The following is a 26,834-nucleotide window of genomic DNA, read 5'->3' on the forward strand; positions in this document are numbered from 1 at the left end:
ATGGAGGTTCCCAGGCTAGGGGTCAAATCAGAGCTGTAGCTGCCAGCCTATGCCAGAGCACAGCCACAGCAACGCGGGATCCGAGCCATGTCTGCAACTTACACCACAGCTCATGGCAACTCCAGATCCTTAACCCACTGAGCAGGGCCAGGGATCAAACCCACAACCTCATGGTTCCTAGTCGGATTCGTTAACCACTGAGCCACCACGGGAACATCCTTTTTTTTTTTCAAATCCATTTCTTTCTTTCTCTTTTTTTGGCCACACCTGTGGCATGGGGAGGTTCCCGGGCCAGGGATTGAATCCACACCACAGCCTGAGCCACAGCAGTGACAACGCCAAATCCTTGACCTGCTGAGCCACCAGGGAAGCCCTCCTAGTCCATTTCTTTAGAAGCCGTTCTCATTTCTCTCTTCCAACCTGGGTGAGGCCCAACAGTGCTGAGTCCCACTAGAGGGTCCGAAGGTCCCCAGGAGGGAAACCAAGTCAGCCCAAGGAGTCCTAGAGGATTCTTGACTGTCCTTGAGCCCTGTCCCCAGGAGGTGGACCCTGGGATCATCAGAGCTCGAAGGCTCCCCAGGAAGCATCCCGCAGAGAATTCCTTCATCTGCCCCAGCAGAGACAGGACACACATAAAGCCACTCGGAGTCACACAATTACCCAGACCTAGGGGCTGGCATAGCACCACACATGAACCAGAAACCACACGTGTAGTCACAGGTCTGCCGGACACAAGCAGGGGTACACATAGCCGTGCATACATCCTGATATGCAAACACTCATACAAGTACACAGATGTATAGACACGTGCGTGCTTACACGCAGGAACATGTGCATACCTTGGTAAAACACACTCTTGCAAGGACACACATGCTTAGAGTCACATGCACGAAGACATGCTGGCATGTGTGTTTACACACTTTCTGTCCCTTCCTGTCCTCGCTCCGGCTCTCTCAGTCCAATGCCCTGCTGTAGGTCTTACCCATGGGGCACGACCCTTGGCAAGGTGGGCACCAAAGGAATGCAGATGCCATCTGTATCTGGGACCCTATGAATGTGGAGCCATGCATCTACATACCCAAGTTTGTGTCTAGCAGTCTGTGTGGCTCTAGCTCTGGGGGAAACAGGGCAGTGTCTCTTTGTGACAGTGTGGGTATTTTCCTGTGGATGTCTGTGTATTTTTGGCAGGACCAATGTGTAGCTCTGTGAACCCACTTGGATGAATGTCAGTGGGGGTGACCACAGGGACGTGTGTGTCTGTGTGACTGCCTTTTGTGGTCTGCCTCTCTGAGTATGTCTCTATAGGTGTATCTACCTCACATTTGCATAGATGTGCCTTTCCTGCATATATACGGCTCAGTGGTCCAGAACCCACAGGCTGGCTGGGCTGGCTCCCTTCCGGCAGAGGGCTGCAGCCTAGGGTGGGGCTGGGTGAGACTGGACTGAATCCCTCAGCCACTGACAGTCATATTTACAGAGCTCCAAGTAGGACATAATTGCTTCTATTAATCTTTCTCCGGTTGTTAATTGCTCACTTATCGGGTTGTGTATTATGCCGACTGTTGCTCTTAATTCCCCTCCATAGCTGCAGGTGTTTGCTGCCTTATTAACTGTTAATCGGCGCAGCTAGGGATGGAGACTTAATTGGCCCCCAGAGTGGGACACAAGCAGACCAACTGGGCACTGCCAGGCTCTCAGCCTGTCCCTAGAACCCTTACCTGTGGAGCACAGGTGGCTACGAGGGAAGGAGTTGGCCCACTGCCATTCGCTGGCAGACAGCAGTCCTCATACAGCGGTCAGAGTGACAACTGCAGGGTATGGCTCCCACATAATTCCGCCTCCTCCAGGAAGCCGACTAACCAATCAGAGTGCAGCTTCTAAACTCTTCATCACCAACAACCTTCTACTCAAGAGAGGTGCCAATCTCACTTATTTTAATGGTCTGAACCTAGTGGAGAACTAAGAGACCAACACAGAATGAAACTGATTCTCCTGTAACACCTGTTCTGCCTCCCCTCTGACCCTGGCAGTCAAGGCTGTTAAGGTTACAGAGACACTGGGAGAAAGGAGGACAAGAAGGAGCTTCTGCCAGAGAAGGGAGATGAGGTCAGATCCAGGAAGGACTTCCCAGCTTTTCAAGAGGCTATCTGGATTAATTAAAGTCCAAGTAAAAACAAGAACTTCTGAGAGTTCCAGCTGTGGCACAATGGGTTAAGGATCCTTTGTTGTCTCTGCAGCAGCTTAGGTCACTGCTGAGGCACAGGTTTAATCCCCAGCTGGATGCAGTAGGTTAAGGATTCCATGTAGCCGAAGCTGTGGTGTAGGTCACAGCTGTGGCTCAGATTTGCTCCCTGGCCTGGGAACCTCCATATACCACGGCTGCAGCAAAAAAAAAAAAAAAAAAAAAATCAAGAACTTCCTGGAGGAAATCTGCTCCATCCCATCCACGTTCAAGAGGTCCCTCTCAGCCTCTGCTTTTACAGCCCAAACAGGGAACTGACTTCCTCCAGGGCCTCACAGCTGCAGCAGTGAGAAGGTTCTCCATACCGAGCTGACTTCTGCCTCCCTCTGCCCCAAATCACAGCAAAGGAGGCCCAACTGTCCACAGTGGGGCCACTGGATGAGAAAGGGCAAAGCGGTGGCCCCAGGATCCCCCAGTCCCCTCTGGTAAAGGCTCAGATATGTGGCTCCTCACGCAAAATTTCCACCCTCAGCCTGGTGCTGAATGCTGCTCCACCCCAGGCATCACTTTCCTGGAGAGTAATTTCTTGCTCACCTCAGCTCTGGTTCTCAAGCCTCTTAACCACACTGTTGCAGCCACTTTGAGACAGAAGTACAAGGTTTCTGGAAATCTTGTCCCCTGAGACAGACAAGGATGTAAGGGTGTGTGTGTGTGTGTGTGTGTGTGTGTGTGTGTGTGTGTGTGTGTGTGTGGTGATAGGGAGGGTCCATGTTTCACCAGACTGGCTTCTAGCCTCCAAGGAGGACAAACGGACAAACCAATAGTCCTCATCCCGTGCCTCAAATCTATCCTGCCCTGACATCTGGAAGTTCTTTCTGGTGTTTAGTTGTCATGACTTGAGCGGCAAAGGAAGCCCATTTGCTTTGTCTGGGGCCTGAGAGGAGCTAGGCTCCTTGCAGGGAGAGACAGAGCTACCATTAAGTGCCTACTGTATGCCAGAAGCAGCAAGCATATGTAAAGCTGGCATCTCACCAAACCGTCACATAACCTGATGAATTATGGATTAGCATTCCCATTCACTAGCCAATTCACAGAGAAGAAAGCTGAGCCTTAGACCGGGCAACTAAACTTGCCCAAGGTCACACAGACGGGAAAGGGCAGAACAGGAATTCCAACCAGGCCTGGCATTACCTGGTGGGACTGGGTGTTTAGTCGGGGGGGGGGGGGGGGGGGACCTGGACAGATTCATGCAAATGGCTCTATAAGATGACTGGGAAGGGAGGAGTGGGGGGGAGAGGACCCGGGGCCCGGTGGTCACTAATACAGTTCACCCACCCACCCCAGATGTGGGAACATTAGCAAGCAAAACACTCACGCATGCGCGGCCCACGTCTCCATCAGGGGGGTAGAGAGAGAAGCAAACGGAACTGTCCAAGGATAGTTGCCCAAACAAGTTCCGGCCCCGCCTCTATGTTAATCACATGCAGATATATGTAAATGTGCACACGCAACTGCTCAAACCTTTGGGAGCAATGGGATGACACCGGAGCGGTTGCTATGGAAACCCAAAAGCAACCCCTTCCCCCCACCCCACAAGCTGGCGCACAGACACGTGCACAAAGACCCAGGGTCCCTCCCTCCTGAGCTCAGAGGACCACGGAGTCGCGGAGGGTGTGACCGGAAGGACCCTCAGAGACGCCGTCCCGCCTGGGGGAAGCTAAGGCCAGGAGAAAGTGGCGGGGAGGGCAGCGTCGTGGGGCGCCTTCCACCAAAACCGAGGGGAGCTAGGTGGTCCCTGGTGACTCCAACTCAGGCCTAGCAACGTGAGCCCCGCCCCGCGTTGCTTAGCAACGTCCCTCGAGCCTAGCAACCTCCGGCCACGCCCCCTAGCAACAGCTCGCCTGATCCGCGTTCCGGCCTCCTCCGCCAAAAGAAAGGCTAGGGGCTTATGGACTAGGGCCAAAAGGTGGACGGATGTCATGCAATCCAGCCCCCAGCCTCGAAGCAGGTTGAGGATTTCGGTGTTCACTCACAGCCCTCTCCGCGGGACGAGGTGCTCGAGGGCCGCATTATCACTCCCCATTTACAGAGGGGAAAACTGACGCTCGAAAACGAAGCCCCAGCCCAGAGTATGGAGCCGCTTCTTTCCTGAGGGCTTGGGAAGGCAGCAAACGTTCCCGTCTCCCTGGGAGGAAGCCCTGAGCCTGGAGGGAGGGGGCGCACAGCCGTGCCACGCCCCCACCCCGCTCCCCCATGTTAAGAAAATGACCCAAACTGCTGTCAACTCAGAATAGCCGTAGGTTGCATGGTAATTTGCGTAATTTGCATACAGCACGGAGGCCCTCACAAGCTGCTCGGAGCCCTGCCTCCTCCTCAGTTCACCTGTCCAGTCCTCTTCCCCTGTCCCATCCCCCGCAGCCCAGCCCCGAACCCACTTCCATTCCCTACAGCTAAATTCCCACACTTTTCGTCCCGCCCCCAACTTCGCCTCCAGTCCTGCCAGCCCCGACCGCCATCCCAAGGCCGAGGGCCCCCTCTGCTGTCGGCCGCAGGTAGGGCAGCAGCAGAGTTCATGGGGCAGAGAGGTGGGACTCCCTCATCTATTACCCCATCCTTCCCAGGCCAGGGCGATGCTGATACATCGGGACACTTCTAGAAGGGGTGGAAAGGGGTTCACCCATTCAGGTTGGGGCAGGGGGTGAAGGATGGGGTCCTGCCAGAAGTTCTCTCCTCCAAGCCAGGCCCTACTTAGCAGTGCCTAGACTCAGCTCTCAAGAGGTACACAAAGAGATGCCTTACAATTTAAGTGTTAGCAGCTCACTCCAGGCAAAGGAGCACCATCCCACCATAACATCAGTTTCTAGCCCCACCCTGAGTGTCCACCGCCCAGGCCAAGACCTTTGGCTTTCTCTAGTATCAGTCCCTGCAAGCTGGCAAGAGGAACAGAAAGGAGTCATCCTTAAAAGACCTTTCAACTTCAGCAGAGACCTACACGCAGACATGCGATCACCCACACATGCTCAAAGGCACACGCACACACGGATTATGGCAGTAACCCCCAACTATCCAAAGGAAAAAAAAATCTGGGTGACTAAAAAATTTAAAAACCATTGCAATTTGCCCTCCTTTTTCTCTAAGTGTCTATGCCCCCTCAAAAGCCTCATTTCTCTCTTCCCCCAAACTGGAACTGCTTTCTCTCCCATCACCTCTTCTTCACCCAGTTCAAAGCACTTGGCAAAACACTTCCAGAGCCCACTGAGGCAAGAGCTGAACCTGAAGGCACAGTGATGGCTCAGGACCTCAGACAAGCAACTGGCAAGGCTGTCCCCTCTAGCCCCAGCACTTTAGCTCTGCTACATCTGTGCACAGAAACTCCCAGACAGGCGTTCCTGCTGTGTCGCAGCGGGTTAATGATCCACCTTGTCTCTGTGGTGACACCAGTTCCATCTCCAGCCCAGTGCAGTGAGTTAAAGGATACAGCGTTGTGGCTTGGATTCAACCTCTGCTCTGGGAATTTCCATATGGGGTGGATGCAGCCGAGAGAGAGAGAGAGAGAGAGAGAGAGAGAGAGACAGAGACAGAGACAGAGACAGAGAGACAGAGACAGAGACAGAGACAGAGACAGAGACAGAGAGAGAGAGAAAGGAGGGAGGGAGGGAGAGAGAGAAAGGAGGGAGGGAGGAAGGAAAGAAAGAAAGAAAGAAAGAAAGAAAAGAAAAGAAAGAAAGAAAAGAAAAGAAAGAAAGAAAGGAGAGAAAGAAAGGAATTCCTAAACACACTCACCCCAACCCACACCTGGCCAGGTCCACAGTCCCTCCTGTCCAGCCAACAGATGAAGTCTCAACTTTGCCAAATTCTTTATTAAACCAAAAATCAACACCAAGCAAACTGCAGAACAGGAAAGTCGAACAGCTGACTCTCCCCCTCCTCTGCCCCGATGCTCTCCCTGGAACCACTGGTGAGGAAATTAAAGATCCTCTTCTGGTGGGTAACAAGGGTCAGGTCTCTCCAGGAAGGGGACAATCAGAGTCAGCTCCATCTGTAGGGCCCAAGGAGGAGTTAGGGGCTAGCCCAGGGGCCTCTGGAGCTGCAGGGGGCTTGCAGAGGAGACCAAGAACTCCAGCACCTGCAGAAGACTGGACAGGGGGTTGGAGAAGTTGTTCCTGGCCTGGGGACCTCAGTGAGGCTTGGAGCTGGTGGCTCATGGCCACCAAAGATTCCAGATGCTGGAGCAGCTTTTGGTGGGGACAAGAAGCACTGTGGAGGTGCTGGCCACGGCCAGCTGGTACTGCTGCATGGGGATGCCAAGACTGGCACCAGCCTGGTTTTGGAGGCCACTGCCCTCGCCCAAGACCCTGCCAGGTCTCAGACTCTCCTGACAGTCTCCCCCTGCCTCTGGGGGCACTCTGCCAAGCACAAATTCCCCTTGGAGCCAGGCTGCCTTTTCCCTGGCTCTGCTGCAGGGCACCTCCTGGGCAAGAAGAGCCCTTCAGAGCCACATTTGGCCTCCTGTCCTCCAGCTGGTAACACTTCATCTCCACCTTTCTGTTGAAGGAGGTCATTTTGCGAACCTTCCCCGTCAAGGGGCTGTACTCTGCTGTGGCTGGAAGCCCTGCCTTGGGGAACAGCACAGCCAGCAACAGGCTTGGGTGAGTGGCTTCCAGACCTGGAGAAAAGAGCAGGGAAGAGACCAAAGGCCTGGACAGACAGAACACATAGTCCCCAGAATCTGCATTCTGGCTGTGGCAAGAGATCTGGAGGTTAGACCCCAAGAAGAGCTTCCCAGCAGTGAGATGCAGCCCAAGAGATGCTGGGAAAAGTAAGTGGGAGGGCATAAAATTTGCTCTCACTGTGTAGGAAAGGATAAGGCAAGCACGGATGGTTTGATCTCAAGACTGTATGACTCACAGTCTACCACACTGTCCCCAGGACAGGCAGCCCAGAAAGAGCAAACGCTCTGCTCAGGAATAGGTACAGTTCACCCCCTGATCGCTTCCCCCACCCTCCTCCCATGCTACCCCAGAGACTGTTCATGCACAAAAGCCAAGCTTGGCCCAGGATAGCTGTGGTGAAAATATCTTTCTTCCTTCCTCTTTTATTTAGGTCAGGCTTTCAGCCCATTTTTGGTGGGTATTGCCTCTGTCCTGCCATGATTGGGTCAAGTGTGACTGTGCCATGAGTTTCTCATCAGAGTGTCTGCTTGAAGAGGCTGTATGTGTGGTGGTTAGAGCCCAGATTCTGCTACTGACTGGCTCTGTGACTCTGGACAAGCCACTCACTTTCTCCTGACCTCAGTTTCCTCATCTATGAAATTAAGAAACTACTATTACCATTCTGATGGGGTTATTTTGAGAACTAAATGAATTAATATAAGAAAAGTTTTCAGAATGCTGTCTGGCTGCATAAGCAATATACAAGTCTGAGCCATTCTTCTTTTTGTTCTCACGTTTGCCCATCTCAGGAGTTACCTTCTGAGATGTGCCTACCTCCACAGAGACAGGGATGACTCTGTCAATGACGCCCCATCTGGTCACCAAGTGAGCACAAGCAGGGTCTAGGATGGGCATTGGGCACTCACCTGGGCCTCCAAGAGGGCGCAGCCTGGAGGGCAGAGGCTGGAAGGCAGGCAGGGGCAGCAGGACCACCCCCACCTGTTCCACAGCCACCAGGCCATGGCGTTGCTTGTTGTTGAGATAGGAGTAGAGCATGTGGCAGTTCTGGGTGTCCGGAGAGCCCTGTGGGCACAGTCTGACCACGCAGACATCCTGCAGTTGCAGGAAGGAGAGCAGGTTTAGACACAGTCATTCTTGGCTCCTGTGAACACCCCAGGTCTCATCTGAACCTTGAGAACCCTGTGAGGAAGAGCGCCCCCCATTTTCCAGAGGTGGAAACAGAGGGACCTGCCCAGGGTCTCACAGTGAGTCTGCAGTCTTGGGGAGAACTGGACCTGGATATCTTTTTTTTTTTTTTTTTGGTCTTTTTAGGGCCACACCTGTAGCATATGGAAGTTCCCAGGCTAAGGACTGAACTGGAACTGCAGCTGCTCGCGTACACCACCGCCACAGCAACGCTGGATCCTTAACCCACTAAGCGAGGCCAGGGATTGAACCCCCATTCTCATGGAAACTGTCAGGTTCATTACTGCTAAGCCACAATGAAAACTCCATGGACCCAGATATCTTAAACCAGGCCTCTGCTCCAGAGTTGGAGCTAAGACAGCTCAGGCCTACGGGTCTGGTGCTAGGAGCAGAAGTGGTGCCCAAGGGTGGGTGATTACCTTGGCCTTGGCTGGACAGACGCTGGCCAGAAAGTCCCAGACAGTGTTGGGGGGGATGCAGCCTGCAGAGCGGATCACCTGGGGCAGGGCCTGGGGGCAGGTAGGATGGCCAGTCAGCCTTCCAGCTTCCCAGCCACTGAGGCAGACTCAATATCAGCTATCTGGAAGCCACAGTCTGTGGCCAAGAGGATGGCAGGCAGTATATCAGGACCCTCCGTGGCTGCTGGGAAGCCCTAATTGTCCCCAGAGACCTACGGCCTGTCCTGATCAATCTCCTACAACTTCTCAGAAGCCTCTCACTCCCTCCCCTACCCCTCTCCTTGACCCAGCGCATTAGCTAATCATACACTCACTCAACGATGACTCCTAAAACCTTTCTGTGTTTCTGCAGGAGTGGGGCTGGCATCTTATTTGCCCCCATGCCTAGCACAGGGCCAGACACAGAGAGGGTACCAGTGATTTGTTTCAGAATGAGTGAGTGCGTGAATGAACAAATAGGGGGTGTGTAGCTGACTGGGCTGGTCAGTGTGCAAAGGAGTCCCTGGCGAGCAGGACAGGAGTACCTGGATGAGCTGACAGCTGTGTCCCGAAACCAGCTGGGCCCTGACCCGGAACCGCTTGATGGAGAACATGTCCAGAGACCCTTCCCAGGGCAGCTGGTTGGACAGAACCTTTGTGGGCCCAGGAGGTATCTGGAGCCTAGAAGGAGGGACAGAGAGACAGGGTCAGGCAAAGCAGGTCATCAGGGCTTCCTCCAGAAGCTCCTTAGTTTTCAGAAGTCCTGTGTGTCCCCACTGTGGGTGCCCGAACACTGGTCCAAGTATGGCCTTCTGTGGCAGAGACAGTAGGCGGGGTGATAGATTCCACTGCACAGATGGGGAAACTGAGGCCCACACGAGAGGTGGGATTTACCCAAGACCATATGGAAAAGCCCAGGCTGTGTCTGCTGCCCCAGAGGTGGGCCTCCCCCACCCACCTGCCAGCTTGCCCACCTCCCTGCCCCCTGCCCCACACCTGTCCTGGGACTCCGTGGGAGACTTCTCCCTGGCTTGGGGCATCTCTGGAGAGGACACAGGAACTAGGCTTGGGGCTCTCTGGAAGGCACTGTCCCCCATCCCTGTGGTGGTTTTGGAGGATGGTAGCTCACACGAGGGCTTCCAGCCTGCAGAGTAGAGGCAGGAGCTGAGACGGGGGCCAGCAGCTAGGCTGAATCCAGCCTAGGGGCTTTGCAATGGAATTTGAACAGATCCTTTTGGAGGCAACCTGGGGCACTGGTATTCCCACCCTGCCACCTTCTCCCCAAGCCCGGAACCCCTGTTGTCATTGAACCCCACGTCCAGCCCCGGCCCCTCACCCCTGAGCCCCTCCCGTGTCTCCCTCCCACCCATGCAGATGCGGCAGCTGGAGTCTTGGAAGTGGTGTTTGTGTTGCTCCGTGGTGTCCTCGTGCTGCTCTGTGGTGTCCTTGGATGTGGCAGGTGGGGCCAGTGGGCCGCAGTCAACAGACACCATGGATCCCTGGGAATTGCAGGAGGAAATGGGCTGGGGAGGCAGCCGAGGAAGTCAGCAGCCTGCCAGGAGCAGGGGGCCTCGGGATGTGGTCTTATTTTTCTAAGTAATATATTCTTTTTTTTTTTTTCTTCTTGTGAGTGCACCCATGGCATATGAAAAGTTCATGGGCCAGGAATCAAATCCAAGCCGCAGCTTTGACCTATGCTGCAGCTGCGGCAACACCAGATCCTTTCACCCACTGTGCTGGGCCAAGGATCGAACCTGCGCCATAGCAGAGACAATACCAGATCCTTAACTCACTGAGCTACAGCAGGAACTCCTAATATACTCTATTTTTTTTTTTTTTTGGCCATGCCTATGGCATGTAGAAGTTCCCTGGCCAGGGATCAAACCCAGGCCACAGCAGCAACCCAAGCCATTGCAGTGACAACGCTGGATTCTTAACTCACAATAATATATTCTTTTATTACAAGAGTACTGTGAACTTCTTATAGGAAATTTGGAAAATACAGAAAATTTGAAAAAAAAAATCATCCCTTCTCCCACCACTCAATTGTTGATATTCTGGGTATTCCTTTGTAATTGTTTTGCTATACACAGAGTTTTAGGGATCCTTTTACTAAAACAGCTGTGATCAAATACTCAAGCTTGTCTCTTTATTTTGTCCACGAACCACTGCAGAGGCATCTGCTGTGTTATACCGTCCCTGGAGACACGGCACTGATGGGGGGGACTGGAGTGAACACATCACCTCTGCTGCTAGACAACTGGGTCATTGCCAGGCTCTCACTGTTACAAATAACACTGCGGACCTCCTTGCGTAAAAAGTATTTTTCTAAACTTTCAATTATCTCCTTAGGACCCTATCAGGGAGAATAAACCTGAAAGATTTTTGATGCCCATTGCCAAAACAACCTTTTCCCTCATAATAGAAAGAGGCTTCATCATAAAACAAGATTAAAGATTGCTTCAGGAAGATTTGAAAAGATCTTGAAACTACGCTTGCCTTAAAACCATCTCCATACCTGTGACAAGGCACAGGCTTTGGAGTCAGACAGCCTGGGGTCCAATCTCCCCCACTGCCAACTAAGTGACCTTGGGCTCATGGCTTCAGGTTCCTCATCCAGGAAACTGACATCACCTAAATGAGGCACTATTTGCAATTTTTTTTTTTTTTGGCCATTTCTTGGGCCGCTCCCGAGGCATATGGGGGTTCCCAGGCTAGGGGTCTAATCGGAGCTGTAGCCGCCGGCCTACGCCAGAGCCACAGCAACATGGGATCCGAGCCGCGTCTGCGACCTACACCACAGCTCACGGCAACACCGGATCCTTAACCCACTGAGCAAGGCCAGGGATCAAACCCGCAACCTCATGGTTCCTAGTCGGATTTGTTAACCACGGAGCCATGATGGGAACTCTGAGGCACTATTTGTAAAGGGCCACACAGGAGGTGTTCAACAGGAGCAAAGATTGCTATTTTGTGTTATTTCTCCCTGCCCCCCTACTCTGCCACCCTCTGGCTCCTCCCCCTACTTTTACATTCAATTCACTTGGGAATACAGGTTGATGTGCGGTTGGCGAGCAGCCACACCCACTTAGAGAGCCTCTTTGCATGGCCAGCGGTTCTGGTTGTTGGATACTGGTGGGGAAGAGCAGGGATTTTTGTCCGTCATGGTCATTGCCATTTCCCTAGCAAACAGGGTTCAAGGGAGCCGGCCCGCACCCCCCCATGCTGGACACACAGCTGGTTAGACCAGGGTGAATACTGACCCATGGAACACCCAGGCAAAGAACGCCAGAGCAGCCTTCTTCAGAGAGTGACTGCAGTGAGTCAAAGGGGGCGCTCTGATTGGCTGCAGGAGGCTGAGGGTATGGGTTCGTTAATTGGAGGGCTGCTGGGCTGCCAAGCCTGGCCATATGCCAGGGGAGGAGCCACAAGGGAGGAAGGAGCAGGAAGGGCAGGAGGAAGGAGGGATCACCCGAGGCAAAAGGACACTCTCCACAAACCACCCTGGTCCCTTGCTGGACCACCCCTAAGTCCTTCCACTGAATCGAGCAAGTCTCTGCTCCTTACACCCAAAAAGTCACTGCCTCAGTGTGGCCCTCCTGCTTCCCAACCAATCTGGGATCTGGCCAGAATGTCTGAGGACTGGGGGAAACTGTGGAGATACAGGACTCACTACCCCTCACATGGGGTGCCTCGGGGTTGGGCCAAAACAAGGAGAGCAGCACTGAGATGATGTCCACAGGCCCTGTGCCAGTGGCTGTCTTGCCCCAAGCTCACCCATGCCCTGAGCGGTAATGTCATTACCCCGCTTTATGATGGAGAACATGGGCTTCAGCCTCGTCAGGTGACCTGTCCAAGGCCACAGGGCTGGTGAGGTGAGGGGTGGAGTCCTTGGGCCCAGGCCCTGCCTGGCACCAGGACGGGCTCTCACTTACCACCAGATCCTCCAGGATCAGCGTCTGGTCCACGTCCCGCGGGATCTCGACTTCCCCCTTGTGGGTCAGTTTGGAGGTTGGGAGGCTGCATGGCTCCTTCTGGAGCTGCTCAATGATCTCCTGGCCCTGAGGGGTGGAGCATCCCCAGCTCAGCTGGGTTTGGGGGACACTGGCCACCAAGAGCTCATGCTCCCTTTCCTCCACTGAGGTCCCTCCGAGGGGGCTCCCCTTCCGTCCTAGCACTTTCCCTTCCTCCACACTCAGCTTCTGCCAGTCCCTCACCTGGAGAGCCCTCCCCCTCAGCCTTACCTCTCCATGTTCTGCTCATTCACCCTCCAACTCAAGCCCTGCCTCCTCCAGGAAGCCTTCCTGAACTTCACCTTCTCCCATGAGTCAAATCTGACCCTGAGTGTCCCCCATCCACCCTCTGTCCTGGGAAGAATGTGGTGTCATCAAAAGGGTGCAGGCTCTGGAGCACCAGCGGCTGTTAATAAAGACCCACAAGGTGGTGTGGCTTAGGCGAGCCCTTCACCACTCTACATCTCAGCTGATCTATTCTCTAGAAATGAAATTAAGGGCATCATATTAAACAGCAGCCCTGTCCTGCCAGCAGAGTTGCAAAGCTGGCTTCATAGGACCCTGAACCTAGAAGAGCCCCATGCTTAACGTCATCTTGAAATTCTTAATCACTGACCAAAGAACCTGCATCTTCATTCTGCACTGGCCTCACAAATTACATAGCGAGTCCTGTTCCCTGGTCCCCCCGAGTGCCCAGACAGAAGCCGAGCCTACTGTGGGTGGATTCACCTAATGGATTTCAGTTATTATTCCAATCAGCCCAGTGTTTGCCAGAACAAGGGTCTTAGTGCCCCCACCCCATCCCACAGGGCCCACTCCCTCCATCAGTCCCTCCCTTTTTCTGTCTTTTTGCCTTTTCTTGAGCCGCTCCCGTGGCATATGGAGGTTCCCAGGCCAGGAGGTTCCCAGGCTAGGGGTCGAATCAGAGCTGTAGCCGCTGGCCCACACCACAGGTCAAGGCAACGCCGGATCCTTAATCCACTGAGCAAGGCCAGGGAATCACAGGGATCGAACCCGCAACCTCGTGGTTCCTAGTCAGATTCGTTAACCACTGCGCCACGACCAGGAACTCCAGTCCCTCCCTTTCTTATTGAACCAACAACCACCAGGACGCGAGCATCTCCTAAAGCTCCCGAGCAGTTCCCAGGGAGGGAGGGATCCATGGACATAGGGTACATAAGGTGTAACGGTGAATGCGGGAGCCGTGGGGTCCCTCTCCCAGCCTGGGGCACCAGGAAGGCTTTGGGCCTTTTCTGGGACTTCCGGGGCTGGGATGGGAGCAGGAACACCGCCCTGGGTCCACCTCCCGCCGTGGATGGTGATGACAACCCTGGACTCCAGGTTCCAGACGTTTATCCCCAGTGCCTTCTACCTCCCAGGCCCGGAGAGAAGTGAGTGTAAGAAAACACCTCCTGGGGATGTCACCTCTTCACCAAGCTCTCCCACCCCAACTCCCTTCATTTTCACTTCTTTTCCTTTTTTTTGTTTTTGTTTTTGTTTTTGATGGGGAGCATCTCTCTGACTCTGTCTGCCTGATCTTTCTGTTTCCTCGTTTCTATTTCTGTCCGTCCTGTACTCCAAGTCTCACTACCTCTTCCTCACTCTTTGTCTCTGTCTCTCCAGCTCCATCCTTGGGCCCCTCCCTCCCCCAACCCCTTCCCCACATCCTGACTTGACCCAGTGGCTCACCCTCTTCTCCTCCTGGTCCCGCCAGCGGGCCAGCTCTTGGGGGGCCAGCTGCACTGAGCTCATCCGCACCAGGCCTTGGGGGGTGACATCTCCGTGAATCACTTTGAGAAACAGGTCCTGCAGAGACAGGGGCTCTACCACGCCGCCTGGAGAGCCCACCCCCCAACACCCTGTGAGGGCTTCGCACCTCTGAGGGGTACCAGCCCAGCCCAACGCCCTACTCACTGGGTTCCTGGGGTCCCGAAGATTGAAGAGCAGGCTGCGGTACTTGGTCCTGTAGCGGCCGTTGGTGGCATGTGTCAGGTCGAAGAGGGCAGCCTCGATGCCAGCAGCGAGGCCCTCCACAGCCCCCTCACTCAGCACCAGGTCTGGGAGCTCCCGAAGGCTTTGGGGGACAAGGGCAGGGCCGTGGCATTGAGCCCGGGAGGATATCCAGGCACTCAGCCCCAGATGGAGACGTGGCTGGAGAGCAGGGTCTGGGCCAACTCTGGTTTCTACTCTGAATATTTTCCTACCTGAACCCATTTATTCTCACCCCAACTCTGGGAGGTAGAAGTGCTATCCTTCTCCATTTACAGATGGGCTGACTGAGGCTCAAAGAAGATGAAGGGCTTGCCCGAGGCCACGCAATCAGTAGGAAAGCAAGATAGGCTTGCTCAGCCTCTGCTCTATCCCTGGCCAGCGAACTTGGCTATAGATGGACGGGAAGAAGCCTGGAGGGGCAGGGCGAAAGCATTGGTCAGGGCAGGGGTCTAAACCCCAGTCCTGGATGTAACCTGGAGTCTGCCACTGACTTGCTGTGCAGCCTTTGCAAAATCCTGCCCTTTCTGGGCCTCGGTCTAACCATTAGTAAATGAGCGCTCCAGCTCTAATCGCTGAGACAGTCCCAGCACAGAGTCTCATTGTGTCTGAAAGCACTCTGCTGATATCCACAAGGACCTCAGCAGACACCAAGCCTGCAGCAGAGGAATGGGAAAGCATGACCTTGAACCCTGAGACCCAGGTTCAAATTCAGCACTCCTCTGGCTCGTTGTGTGGGCAAATGGCCTCAGGGCTACAAAATGGGGTGAGCTGTACACACAGAAGCCCTTAGAACACAGCGCAGCCGTGGGATGGGATGTAGGTGAGGGCAGCCCTTCAGGACATCCCAGAGGTCAGGGAACGCAGGCCAAGGTCTTACCGACTCCACAGCACCTCCCGCATGGCACGGACCACGGTGCTCCGTACCCCAGCATCCAGGGGTAGCTTTTCCTGCTGGGGCCAGAGCTGAGCTGTGGGGAGAGAGTCACTAGCTCCCAGAGGGTGCTGAAGGCCTTGGGGAGGGGCCACTCAATGCTTGGGCAGAAAAGGGAGGCATCCCACCCTTGGGAACCCAGGATGTCTAGAATTCTGGAAGTAGAGCCAAGGCGGCCAGCAGCCCTCACCCCTTTGGGGAAGGACTGGAGGCTGACTGCAGCAGGGGAACAAGAATTCCAGCAGGGGCCAGGGCCAGGAGCTGGGCAGGAGCCCCCAGCATCCCAGGAGTTCCTGGAAGACAGACGGCTGCTGAGGGGCGCCCCCCAAGGCCCCTCACCTGAGTCCTCTGCCCCATTTTGTTCATCAGGCTTCTCCTCTTCAGCCTCCACTGGGCTGCGCTGTGTGGGCGGGGCAAGGAGCTGAGGCTTTATCCCTGGGCGGAGCCTCCCGGCCCCAGGGGGACACTGCGTCCCCAGGCACCTCCCCACTCCCACCTTCTCCCTGACCCTTGCTCCAGTGAGGGAGGCCGTGTGGCCACGGCAGCGGCCCTCGCCCCCGGACACTCAGCCCCAGCCTCCTGGACAGGAACCTCCTCCTGCAGCAGAACAAGGATGTGGAAAAGAAGAGGGGTCCTCGGGGGTCAAGGAGGCCCCCAGAGCCCCATGCTGTCCCCCTTGAGGGAGGTGGCTAGAGGATCCTGGGAAGGTGGGACATGCTGGCCGTCCAGGAACAAAGGTCAGCGACTGCTCTCTCCCCCAAAGCATGGAGGCCCAGCCCCTCCCGTCCTTCCTTGCCCCAGTCAAACTCCAAAACTCAGGGGTGCACAGAGGGAGCACACAGACCCCTGCCAGCCAGCCAGTAGGAGACCTCCCTGCCTCTGGCTATTATTCTATGTGGCCACGTGCAAGTCACACATCTCTCTGGGCTGCAGCACCTTCTCTATGAATCAGGTGTGCACGTGTCTCTCCCAGCAGGATGAAGTGACATGTCAGTGTAAAGACTGCACTGACATGTCAGTTTACCTGGTTCCCCTGGGGGTCCTGGATCATGGGCCTGTCCTTCCTTCTGGGCCCCTGCGCAGGTGAGGCTGAGCTGATTTCCATCATGTCCTCCAGAACCTCCAGCTTTGGAGACAGTGGGTCCCCTGCCTGGCCGTCGCGGATGCCCCCCAGGAGGTGGATCACTGCCGTGGAACCAACCTGCCGGGGGACAAGAACCCTTCAGAGCACTCACCTCGCCTGTGACTCTTTACTGGAAGCTCCATGAGGACAGGAAGCATGCATGTTTTGGCCCCCACTGTAGCCCCAATACCTAGAAAAGGTCTGGCACACATAGAGTTCACTAAATGTTTGCTGACTGCCTGGCTTCTGCCCCAGGAGAGAAACCTGTCTTTATTCCCATCCTCTTGGCTTCCCTTCTCACTCTCAGCCATGGTCAGAGATACCCGGACCCTTACTGAGAAACTTCTCACCCTCTGGCCAGAAATGCATCTTATCAGAGGGACATATCTTTTTTTTGTGTGTGTGTGTGTGTGTCTTTTGTCTTTTTTGTTGTTGTTGTTGTTGTTGCTGTTGTTGCTATTTCTTGGGCCACTCCCGCGGCATATGGAGGTTCCCAGGCTAGGGGTTGAATCGGAGCTGTAGCCACCGGCCTACGCCAGAGCCACAGCAACGCGGGATCCGAGCCGCGTCTGCAACCTACACCACAGCTCACGGCAACGCTGGATCCTTAACCCACTGAGCAAGGGCAGGGACCAAACCCGCAACCTCATGGTTCCTAGTCGGATTCGTTAACCACTGCGCCACGACGGGAACTCCAGAGGGACATATCTTGTTCCAAGGCCACCTTCTCTTCCTCAAAGCTCTGTCAGGCCCCTTTTCGGGAATGCTAACTTGCTATTTGCCCCTGAAGGGCGAATATGTCCATCATGCCCTCTGAAAGGTTGCCTATCACCCCTCTCTCACCCCTGAGAGGAAGCCTTTCATGACCATTTCAAGATGCAAAGTGGTTTGGGGTCTTCTTTTTTTTTTTTTTGTCTTTTTGCGGGCTACTTCCCGCAGCATATGGAGGTTCCCAGGCTAGGGGTCGAATCGGAGCTTTAGTCACCAGCCTAAGCCAGAGCCACAGCGATGCGGGATCCGAGCCGTGTCTGCAACCTACACCACAGCTCACGGCAACACTGGATCCTTAACCCACTGAGCAAGGCCAGGGATCGAACCTGCAACCTCATGGTTCCTAGTCCAATTCGTTAACCACTGCACCACCACGGGAACTCCAGGTTTGGGGTCTTCTAATGAGCTCTAGAATCTATCCTGTTCCCCTTTTCACTTTGGCTGCCAGGACACTTAGTATTAACTTTGAGCCTGTACTTTTCCAGGATTGATAGAGGGTAAGGGGTTGTTGTAACAAGATTTCCCCTTCTCCTTCCCCCTTTCTAACTTTCTTTAGGCTTTTATCCCATTTAAGGGTGTTTTGATTCTTTCGATTTATTACAAACCACGGGAGATTGTTTTGAAACCAGATGGGTCTGAAAACTAATCCTTGAATGAAGTATCATGAATGGTCAGGTTCTGAGCTTTGGGGAAAACTTGGAACTCTGAGATTCAGCATCACTGGGAGTGGGGAATACTAGGAAGCTCTGGAGGAGGGCAGGCTGGGGGGCTGGGATCGTCTCTGGGGAGGACCCCTCCCACCCCACCAGACCTTAGGAGAAGGAAGAAGAACAACAGTAAGAAAAATAAAAAACCTACATAGCACACATGCTTCACCCCATAGGCCATTTTCATTGTCTCCTTGGAGAGAAAGAGGATACAGAGGTTAGAATTCAGAGGACTCAGTGACACCACCACAGGGAATTCTCAGGTTGACACGCATACAAAGATGAAAGATGTATGTTCAGGGTTCACTGGGTTGGCATTTATAACAACAACAACAAAAAAAACTGGGCACAATCCAATGTCCATCAAAAGGGATGATAAATAAATGGTGACACATCATACCATGGATTGTAAGTGGTCATTAAAAAGAGTGAGTTGCAGGAGTTCCCACTGCGGCTCAGTGGGTTAAGAGCCTGACATAGTGTCTGTGAGGATGTGGGTTCAATCCCTGGCCTCGCTCAGTGGGTTAAGGATCCAGCATAGCCACAAGCTGCGGCATAGGTCGAGGATAAGGCTCAGAACCCGAGTTGCTGTGGCTGTGGCATAGGCTGGCAGCTGTAGCTCTGATTCGACCCTTAGCCTGGGAACTCCCATAGACCACAGTTGCGGCTGCAAAAAGAAAAAAAAAAAAAGTGAGTTGTAATAAAAACTACCATTCACCGGGAGCTTATAAAACAGCTGTCATATACATGATCTTATTAAGGTCTCAGAACAACATCACGAACTAGGTACTGTTTCGATCCCCATTTTACAGATGAGGAAACTGAGGCTCAGAGAGGCTCTGAAAAGTGCCACAGCTACTAAGGGCTAGAGCCAGGATTAGGTCCTAGTTGTGTCTGACCCTAAGCCAGGCACTGAACTTCCAGGCTACGCGGAGAACACTGGAAAGATTCATGGAAAGATGTCAAGCTGTATTGTTTGGAGAAAATGGAAAAAATAGGTTACGGAGCAGTATCTGTTGCATAAGCCCATTTATGTAAATATATATTTATAGATGCGTAATAGAGGCTGCCTCTGGGGAATGAAATTCCATGGGGATTTTCATTCCTACTTGTAGACACTTGGGTATTTATGTTATTCAGAATGAGCATGTGTTTCTTTTAATAATCAGAAACACATTCCTTAAATTAAAAAACAAGTTCAGAACAATGTGTAGTGTGCGACCATTTGCTTTAAAAAGAGAGAAAGAATTTTTAATTTGTATCTGCATAAAATAGCTCTAAAAGTATCCACAAGAACCTAATAACAGAAGCTTCCAGCAGGAAAGAGCCTGGGAGCTCTTTCTTTCTTTCTTTCTTTCTTTCTTTCTTTCTTTCTTTCTTTCTTTCTTTCTTTCTTTCTTTCTTTCTTTCTTTAATGTTGGGAATGAATCAGACTTTCAAAAAAGCAAATTGAGAAAGAGGGGGAAAAAAGAGAAAACGGGACATCTGGGAAGGAAAACAGGAAAGAGATTCAGAGTGGTCCTTCACAGTTTAAAACCTTTCGGCTGGGCCCTGTTCTCAGGGCCATTATGAGGCTCCAAAACAACAGGCAGCAAAATCAGAGCAACAAAGATGAGACACTAGACTTAGCAGACTATAATACAACATATGTACCTATAATATGTGTAAAGAAATAAAAGGAGATTTTTGTTTCTTTGTTTTTGGCTGTGCCTGAAGCATGCACCAAGTTCCCAGGCTGGGGATGGAACCCAGGCCACAGTAGCGACAATGCTGGATCCTTAACCCACTGAGCCACCAAAGAACTCCCAAAGAGGAATTCAAAGAAAATAAAATTATAAATAGGCTGTTAAATCTATACAAACACTGACTATATGAAACTATAATATTTTTGTAATTTGTGGGATTAAAAAATTAACTTGGGACCAACCTACTAGATAACGACAGCACATAAATCAGGAAGGTGCATGCTTGGAATTAAAGCATTCCAAGATCCTCTTATTATTTCAGGGAAAGATAAAGACAGTAACTACCCTTATACTTTGATAGGTTAGGTATTTGTGTTAATATTTCTTTTCTTTTCTTTCTTTCTTTCTTTTTTTTTTTTTTTTTGCTTTTTAGGGCTGCACCCATGGCATATGTAGGTTCCCAGGCTAGGGGTCGAATCAGAGCCATAGCTGCCAGCCTACACCATAGCCACAGCAACACCAGATCCGAGCCGCATCTGCAACCTACACCACAGCTCACAGCAACACTAGATCCTTAACCCACTGAGCGAGGCCAAGGACCAAACCCACAACCTCATGGTTCCTAGTCATATTCATTTCCACTGCACCACGATGGGAACTCCTGTGTTAATATTTCTAAGACAGCCACCAAGAGAATACAAACAGGACATGGAAAATTTCCAAACTACTAGAGGGGTGAAAAGGAGCAAGAAAAAGTAATCAATCTAAAAGAAAGTAATAAGGGAGAAAGTGTAAAGAAAATGTAGGATATATGCAAAGCACAAAATAAGACAGTTGGAATAGATTCAAATAAGTCAGTAACTATAACAAATGTAAATGGACTAATACTTCAGATGAATAAAAATTATCAGACCTTTAAAAAAAGAAAATCCAATTAGAAGATATTTATAAAATCTATTTCTAAAACAACAATGCAAAAAAATCGAACAGAAAAACATGGAGTAATATGTGAATGGGAGTTCCCACAGTGGTGCAGCAGTAACGAACCCGACTAGTATCCATGAGGACAAGGGTTCAATCCCTGGCCTTGCTCAGTGGGTTAAGGATCTGGCATTGCTGTGAGCTTTGGTGTAGGTCGCAGATGTGGCTTGGATCCTGTGTTGCCATGTCTGTGGAGTAGGCAGGCAGCTGTAAATTGTAACAGGGGAAAATCCCCTCATTCTTAAGATAGTATAAAAATAAGAGAATAGAGATTTCCCACTGTGGCTCAGTGGAAACGAATCCAACTAGTTTCCATGAGGATGCAGGTTCCATCCCTGGCCTTGCTCAGTGGGTCCAGGATCCAGCATTGCCATGAGCTGTGGTGTAGGTCGCAGATGCAGCTCGGATCCTGTGTTGCTGAGGCTGTGGTGTAGGCTGACAGCTGTAGCTCTGGTTTGACCTCCAGCCTGGGAACTTCCATATGCTGCGGTATGGCCCTAAAAATAAACAAATACATAAAATTTTAAAAAATAAAAATAATAGAATAAATAGAAAGACGACGCTGAAAACAAACATACAATGGAGAAGTGCAACAAAACCAAAAACTGGTTCTCTGACAGCATGGATGTTCCTTAAAAAACTAAATATAGAACTACCATATGATCCAGCAATCCCACTCCTAGGCATATATTCAGAGAAAACCATAATTTGGAAAGATATATGCACCCCAATGTCCACTGCAGCGCTATTTACAATAGCCAAGACATGGAAGCAATCAAAATATCCATCAACAGAGGATTGAATAAAACCGTGGTACATAGATACAATGGAGTATTACTCATCCATAAAAAAGCATGAAATAGTATTGTTTGCAGCAACATGGATGGACCTAGAAATTATCATACTAAGTGAAGTAAATCAGAGAGAAACAAATATCATACGAGATCACCAATATGTGGAAACTAATAGAAATGATACAATAGTAGTTACAAAACAGAAACAAACTCAAAGATTGTGAAATCAGGAGTTCCCATCTTGGCGCAGCGGAAACAAATCGCACTAGGAACCATGAGGTTGTGGATTCGATCCCTGGCCTTGCTCAGTGGGTTAAGGATCCGGCATTGCCTTGAGCTCCGGTGTAGGTTGCAGACATGGCTCGGATCTGGCATTGCTGTGGTTGTGGGGTAGGCCGGCAGCTGTAGCTCCGATTCAACCCCTAGCCTGGGAACCTCCATATGCCGTGGGTGCGGCCCTAAAAAGATGAAAGACAAAAAAAAAAAAAAAAAGATTTTGAAACCAAACTCATGTTGACCAAAGGGGAAACAAGTGGAGGGGGATAAATTATAGAGATGCGACTGATATATACACACTCTTATATACAGAATAGACAGGTCAGGAGAACCGACTGTATAGCACAGGGAAATTTACTCAGTAGTGTGTGGCAACCTATATGGAAAAAGGAATGGATATGTGTATAGGTATAATGATTTACTTTGCTGTATCCCTTTAATTAAGACAACTTTCTGAGTCAACTACATTTGAATAAAATTTTTTTTTAAATTGGTCCTCTGAAAAGACTAGAAAAACAGACAATTTTCTGGCAAGATTAAGGGAAAGAGGGAAGATACAACTAGACAAGGTTTAGAATAAGCCATCATGAGTGCGCAGATCTTAAAAAAATAAGAGGCTAATATGAAATACTTTATGCCAACATGCCAATAAATTGGAAAACTCAGACAAATATAACTTACCAAAACTGACTCAAGTAAAATTTTTTAAAAAACAGAATAAACCTATACCCATAGAATAAACTGAATCGGTATAGAAGGAATCATCTTCCCTAGAGAAAACATACAAGTCCAGACTTTTTTCAACCCAGCGATTCTACCAAAATGTTCAAAGAACAAATAACTCCAATTTTATACAAATTACTGCAGCAAACAGAAAAAAAGAAAACAATTCATTCTAGGAGGCTGCAAAACCTGGATACCAAACCTTACAAGTATTGTATGAGAACAAATCATTTCAGGCCAGTTAACTCATCAAGAGAAGTACAAAATTTCCAAACCAAATACTGTTGAAATGAATCCAGAAAACATAAAAAAGATATACCACGATCAACTTGGGTTTATTCCAGAAATGCAAGATTGACCAATATTTTACAAACCCAACTCAATAAATTGACTTTTATTGGTAAGAGAATACAAATGATGTCATCTTGAAAATGCAGAAAATACATGTGTTAACATGTAATGTCCTTCAGAATAACAAGCAAATCAGGAATAGGAGGGAGCCTCCTTAACTTGATAAGGTATCTATATAAAAACATAGCAAACATCATACTCATGGTGAAATAATGAGCACATTCCCTTCACAGTCCAGAACAAGACAAGGATCCCTGCTCTCACCACTTCAATATTATACTAAAAGTCTTAGCTGGCACAGTAAAGAAAGGGGGTGGGGAGATGTAAGAATTGGAAAGGAAATAACAAAATGGTAATTATTTTCAGATTGTATGATCATCTACATAGGAAAGACAAAATCCTAATAGATAAATTAGATGAATACAAGATTTCCGAAAAATCCATTGCATTTTATATGCCATCAGGAGTTAGAAACTGCAATTTTAACAGGTTACTATTTTAGAATACATCAAAAAATATAAAGAAATAAAATCAGACATGTGCTTTTGGATAGAAAGACCACACAACCAATTACAAAGTAGTCAGCCCCAAAACTTTGAATCCAAATCTAATCTAAGCTCCAGGTTCAACCACCAACCACCAACAGAAAATGCAGAAGACAGAGGGACAGGTTTCACTGTATCGCAGAGGTGCAATAAGCTACAGAACACACAAACTCGTTTCTTTAAAAAAATAAACCACAAGAAAAACCAGATCGTTACGAAACCTACAGATTAAAAGAGGCTTAAAAGGCTTATCAACCAACTGCAGTGTGTGAATTTTATTTAGATCTTGACTAAAAGGACAAAGTTCAAAAATAAATTATCATCTCTATGAGACTATCGGAAATTTGAATACTAAGTGAATGTTTGATGATATTAAGGAATTACGGTCAACCTAATAATGTATGGTTGGTAAAGCTGGGGGATGAGTATAAGTGATCTCATGTGAGGGACCAGCAATTTTTTTCTGTAAAGAACCAGAGAGATAATACCTTAGACTTAAGTTCTCCATCGCAATCACTCAACTCTGCCATTGTAATGGACAATATGTTACAAATAGTTGTGCCTGTGCTCCAATAAAATTTTATACACTAAACCAGGTGAGAGGACCAAAGTGCGGGCCATGATTTGCCAACCCCTGCCTACAATTCGATCTACTTTTACATATATTTGGAATTTTCCATAACAAAAAGTTATGTATATAATATGTAGGCATAAATATGAAAAAGATATGCAAGGCTTTTATGGAGAAAGTATAAAACTTTTTGAAAAGCAATAAAAATGGTCAAAATAAATGGAGGAATATACTATGTTCATGGACTGGAAGGACTCAGTATTGTAAAGACATTAGTTCTCCCTAAAATGATTTACAGGTTCACCATATTTCTCATTAAAATCCCAACTGTTTTTTTGTTTGTTTGTTTGCTTTTAGCGGTCACACCTGTGGCATATGGAAATTCCCAAGCTAGGGGTTGAATCAGAGCTACAGCTGCCAGCCTACGCCACAGCCACAGCAACACCTGATCTGAGCCACGTCTGCGACCTACACCCAAGCTTGCACCGCGCGGATACTAGCCAAGTTCGTTACCGCTGAGCCACAACGGGAACTACCCCCAACAGTTATTTTTAAGTGTGGAAACTGATAGGCTGATTATAATATTCACGTGAAAGAGCAAAAAAATGTAAGAGTAAAGATCCTTCTGAAAACAACAAAGTTGGGAGACTTTTCTTACCATATACCAAGAATTATTAATAAGCTGCTATAATTAATATATAATTTTAGCATAAGGAAAGAAATTTTAAGTCAAGTGAGAACAGGGATACCAAAACCAATCCCACATGTATGGAGGCTTGATTTATGACAGAGCTGGCATTGCCTAGAACTGTGGAAGGACAGACTTTTCAGCAAATGATGTTAAAACAATTGAGCATCCATATAAAAGAACAATATACCCCGTATCATTCACAAACATCAATTCCAGGTAGATTATAGACCAAAGTGTGAAAGGCAAAATAACGCAATGTAAAAGAACATCTTCCTGACCTTGAGAATGGAAAGGAATTTCTTAAAAATATTATTATATATACATACATAGATAATCTTTTAAAGGATAAATTAAAATTAAGAGTTTTTCCGAAATTCTGCCTTTTTTTTTTCGGTCTTTCCTAGGGCCACACCCACGGAATGTGGAGGTTCCCAGGCTAGGGGTCTAATCAGAGCCGTAGCCACCAGCCTACGCCAGAGCCACAGAAACGCAGGATCTGAGCCGTGTCTGCAACCGACACCACAGCTCACGACCACACCGGATCCTTAACCCACTGAGCAAGGCCATGGATCGAACCCGCAACCTCATGGTTCCTAGTCGGATTCACTAACCACTGAGACACGAGGGGAACTCCAGTTCTGCCTCTTTTTAATTCTGCTTCAATTCAATTTCCACTTCTGGGTGTAGCCACAAAAGCTTTGAAAGCAGGGACTTGAATAGATATGTGTATACCAATGTTCACAGCAGCATTATTTACAGTGGCTAAAAGGTGGAAATAACCTAAATGTCCATCAACAGGTGCATGGCTAAAGAAAACGTGGTAAGGGCAGCCTTAAAGAGGAATGACATCCTGACACATGCCACAGCATGGAACTTGACGATATGCTAAATGAAATAAGCCAGACACACACAAAAACAAATATCGTACGATATCCACTGAGATACCAAGAACAGTCAAATCCATAGAGGCAGAAGTAGAACAGAGGTTAGCAAGGGCTAGGGGAGGGGGACAAGGAGTGTTTATGGTTTGATGGGCACAGAATTTCAGCTTGGGAAGAAGAAAAAAGTTCTGGAGACTGGATGGTGGTGATGACTGCACAACAATGTGAATGCACTTAATGCCACTGAACTGTACACTTAAACATGGTTAAAAGGGTAAATTTTATGTCATGTTTCATACTTTACCACAATAAACAATTTTAAACTATTAAGAATTTCTACCCATCAATAGACGCCATAAGGAAAGCAAAATATGAGACACATTTTGGGAGAATATATTTGCAAAACATATAACTGACAAAGGAATGGTATCTAGACTATATAAAGAACTCCTACAGAGCATAAGGAAAAGTTAAAACAACCAAAAATATTTTTTTGGCAAAAGATTTAACAGAAATTACCTGAATACATGCGAAGATTCTCCTTCGTAATACAGACGTGAACATTAAAACAACACTGAGAGAGTTCCCTGGTGGCTCAGTGGGTTAAGGATCAGCATTGTCAGGCTCTTGCTCTGAGCACTGCAGTGACGTGGATTCAATCCTTGGCCCAGGAACTTCTGCATGTCATGGGTGTGGCCAAAACAAACAAACAAAAAAAACCCAAAAAAACCAACACTGAGACCGCAAAGCACATCCCCACTTTGGCAAAAAATGGAAGTCTGGTAATATCAAATGTTGGTGAAGATGTGGAGTTACTGGCATTTTGCTGATGGGAGTGTAAAGGGTTTTCAAACATTTTAGAAAACTGGCACTGTATAAATAAAGCTGAAGATGTGTAGACCCTAAAACCTAGCAATTCCACTCCCAAGAATCTTCCATGGAGGCACTCTTGCCCACATGCACCATACACAGCTGTTTATCATAGCAGCACCATGTGTAATAGCAAAAAACTGCAAACAACCCAAATGTCCACATGGTGTCAAGGAAGAAATAAATTGTGGCATGTTCATGCAGCAGGATACTTGCCGTCAGCACTTAGGATCTGTGTAATCTTGGGAAAGTTACCTAACCTTTCCGTGCCTCAGTTTTCTCATCAGTAAAACGGGGATAATACCAGTATCCACCTCACAGTGGTTTTGTTGTTGTTGTTGTTGTTGTTGTGTTTTTTGGTCTTTTTTTTGCTATTTCTTTGGGCCGCTCCCGCGGCATATGGAGGTTCCCAGGCTAGGGGTCCAGTCGGAGCTGTAGTCACTGGCCTACGC

The 26,834-nt window shown here is 49.5% G+C and overlaps 1 protein-coding gene across 1 annotated transcript in view; it reads right to left on the minus strand.

Moving 5' to 3' along the window:
• Positions 1-6,130: 6,130 nt before the first annotated feature.
• SPOCD1 (SPOC domain containing 1) overlaps positions 6,131-26,834 on the minus strand; it is a 47,472-nt gene continuing 26,768 nt past the window's right edge. The window contains exons 10-22 of the mRNA XM_047791453.1: positions 18,166-18,207; positions 16,438-16,614; positions 15,753-15,813; positions 15,360-15,450; positions 14,405-14,564; positions 14,180-14,296; positions 12,413-12,538; positions 10,672-10,833; positions 9,473-9,676; positions 9,023-9,172; positions 8,460-8,549; positions 7,761-7,947; positions 6,131-6,848 (exon numbers count right to left, since the gene is read on the minus strand). Coding sequence (XP_047647409.1) covers positions 6,181-6,848; positions 7,761-7,947; positions 8,460-8,549; positions 9,023-9,172; positions 9,473-9,676; positions 10,672-10,833; positions 12,413-12,538; positions 14,180-14,296; positions 14,405-14,564; positions 15,360-15,450; positions 15,753-15,813; positions 16,438-16,614; positions 18,166-18,207 — 2,235 coding nt within the window. The 3' untranslated portion in view covers positions 6,131-6,180. The remainder of the gene's footprint in view (positions 6,849-7,760; positions 7,948-8,459; positions 8,550-9,022; positions 9,173-9,472; positions 9,677-10,671; positions 10,834-12,412; positions 12,539-14,179; positions 14,297-14,404; positions 14,565-15,359; positions 15,451-15,752; positions 15,814-16,437; positions 16,615-18,165; positions 18,208-26,834) is intronic.

The sequence above is a fragment of the Phacochoerus africanus genome, chromosome 8 (genome assembly GCF_016906955.1).
Source record: "Phacochoerus africanus isolate WHEZ1 chromosome 8, ROS_Pafr_v1, whole genome shotgun sequence".
Lineage (NCBI taxonomy): Eukaryota > Metazoa > Chordata > Mammalia > Artiodactyla > Suidae > Phacochoerus > Phacochoerus africanus.